The 987-nt window shown below is 47.7% G+C and overlaps 1 protein-coding gene across 1 annotated transcript in view; it reads left to right on the plus strand.

Moving 5' to 3' along the window:
* LOC117959774 (unconventional myosin-Vb-like) overlaps window positions 1-987 on the plus strand; it is a 26,133-nt gene that overhangs the window by 19,098 nt on the left and 6,048 nt on the right. The window contains exons 15-16 of the mRNA XM_034897051.1: window positions 302-543; window positions 855-974. Of these exons, the coding sequence (XP_034752942.1) occupies window positions 302-543; window positions 855-974 (362 nt within the window). The remainder of the gene's footprint in view (window positions 1-301; window positions 544-854; window positions 975-987) is intronic.

Genomic DNA, 987 nt, shown 5'->3' on the forward strand with positions numbered 1-987 from the left:
GGATGTTGTTGTGTGTGTCAGGATGTTGTTGTTTGTTTCAGGATGTTCTTGTGTGTGTGTGTCAGGATGTTGTTGTGTATGTCAGGATGTTGTTGTGTGTTTCAGGATGTTGTCGTGTGTCAGCGTGTTGTTGTGTGTGTCAGCGTGTTGTTGTGTGTTTCAGGATGTTGTTGTGTGTGTCAGGATGTTGTTGTTTGTTTCAGGATGTTCTTGTGTGTGTGTGTCAGGATGTTGTTGTGTGTCAGCGTGTTGTTGTGTGTTTCAGGATGTTGTCGTGTGTCAGCGTGTTGTTGTGTGTCAGCGTGTTGTTGTGTGTTTCAGGATGTTGTTGTGTGTCAGCGTGTTGTTGTGTGTTTCAGGATGTTGTTGTGTGTCAGCGTGTTGTTGTGTGTTTCAGGGGACGGCGGCGAGGCGTCCCAGCGCGAGGCGTCCCTGCAGACGGAGCTGGACGGGGAGCGCCAGCGCTACCAGAAGCTCCTGCAGGAGTTCTCCAGACTGGAGCAGAGATACGAGAACCTGAAGGAGGAGATGTCCCTGAGCAAGGTCACATCCCTGTTACCTAGGGTCCAGATCTCTGATTACACAGACCGTTGTTACAGGAATAATAATCAGATTTACTGTTCTGCTTCTAAGAGAGATCATTAGTTTTAGGACATTTCTAGGTCTGCTTTTATACAGAAAATATAGTTTTTCTTTCATTTTAATGGTTGTATAACAATTTGATTTGTGAGTGATTTGGAATGAACTCATTCTCCCATGATGCTCCAGTTCCAGTCCTAACATTTGAACTAATTCTCCCATGATGCTCCAGTTCCAGTCCTAACATTTGAACTCATTCTCCCATGATGCTCCAGTTCCAGCCGGGTCACAGAAGGACCACGTCCAATCTGAGCAGCCTGGAGTCTGACTCCAACTACACGTCTATCTCCACCTCAGAGGTCGGAGACACCGAGGACGCCATCCAGCAGCTGGAGGTGGGTCGGGGGG

Source organism: Etheostoma cragini, chromosome 16, assembly GCF_013103735.1.
Source record: "Etheostoma cragini isolate CJK2018 chromosome 16, CSU_Ecrag_1.0, whole genome shotgun sequence".
Taxonomy (NCBI): domain Eukaryota; kingdom Metazoa; phylum Chordata; class Actinopteri; order Perciformes; family Percidae; genus Etheostoma; species Etheostoma cragini.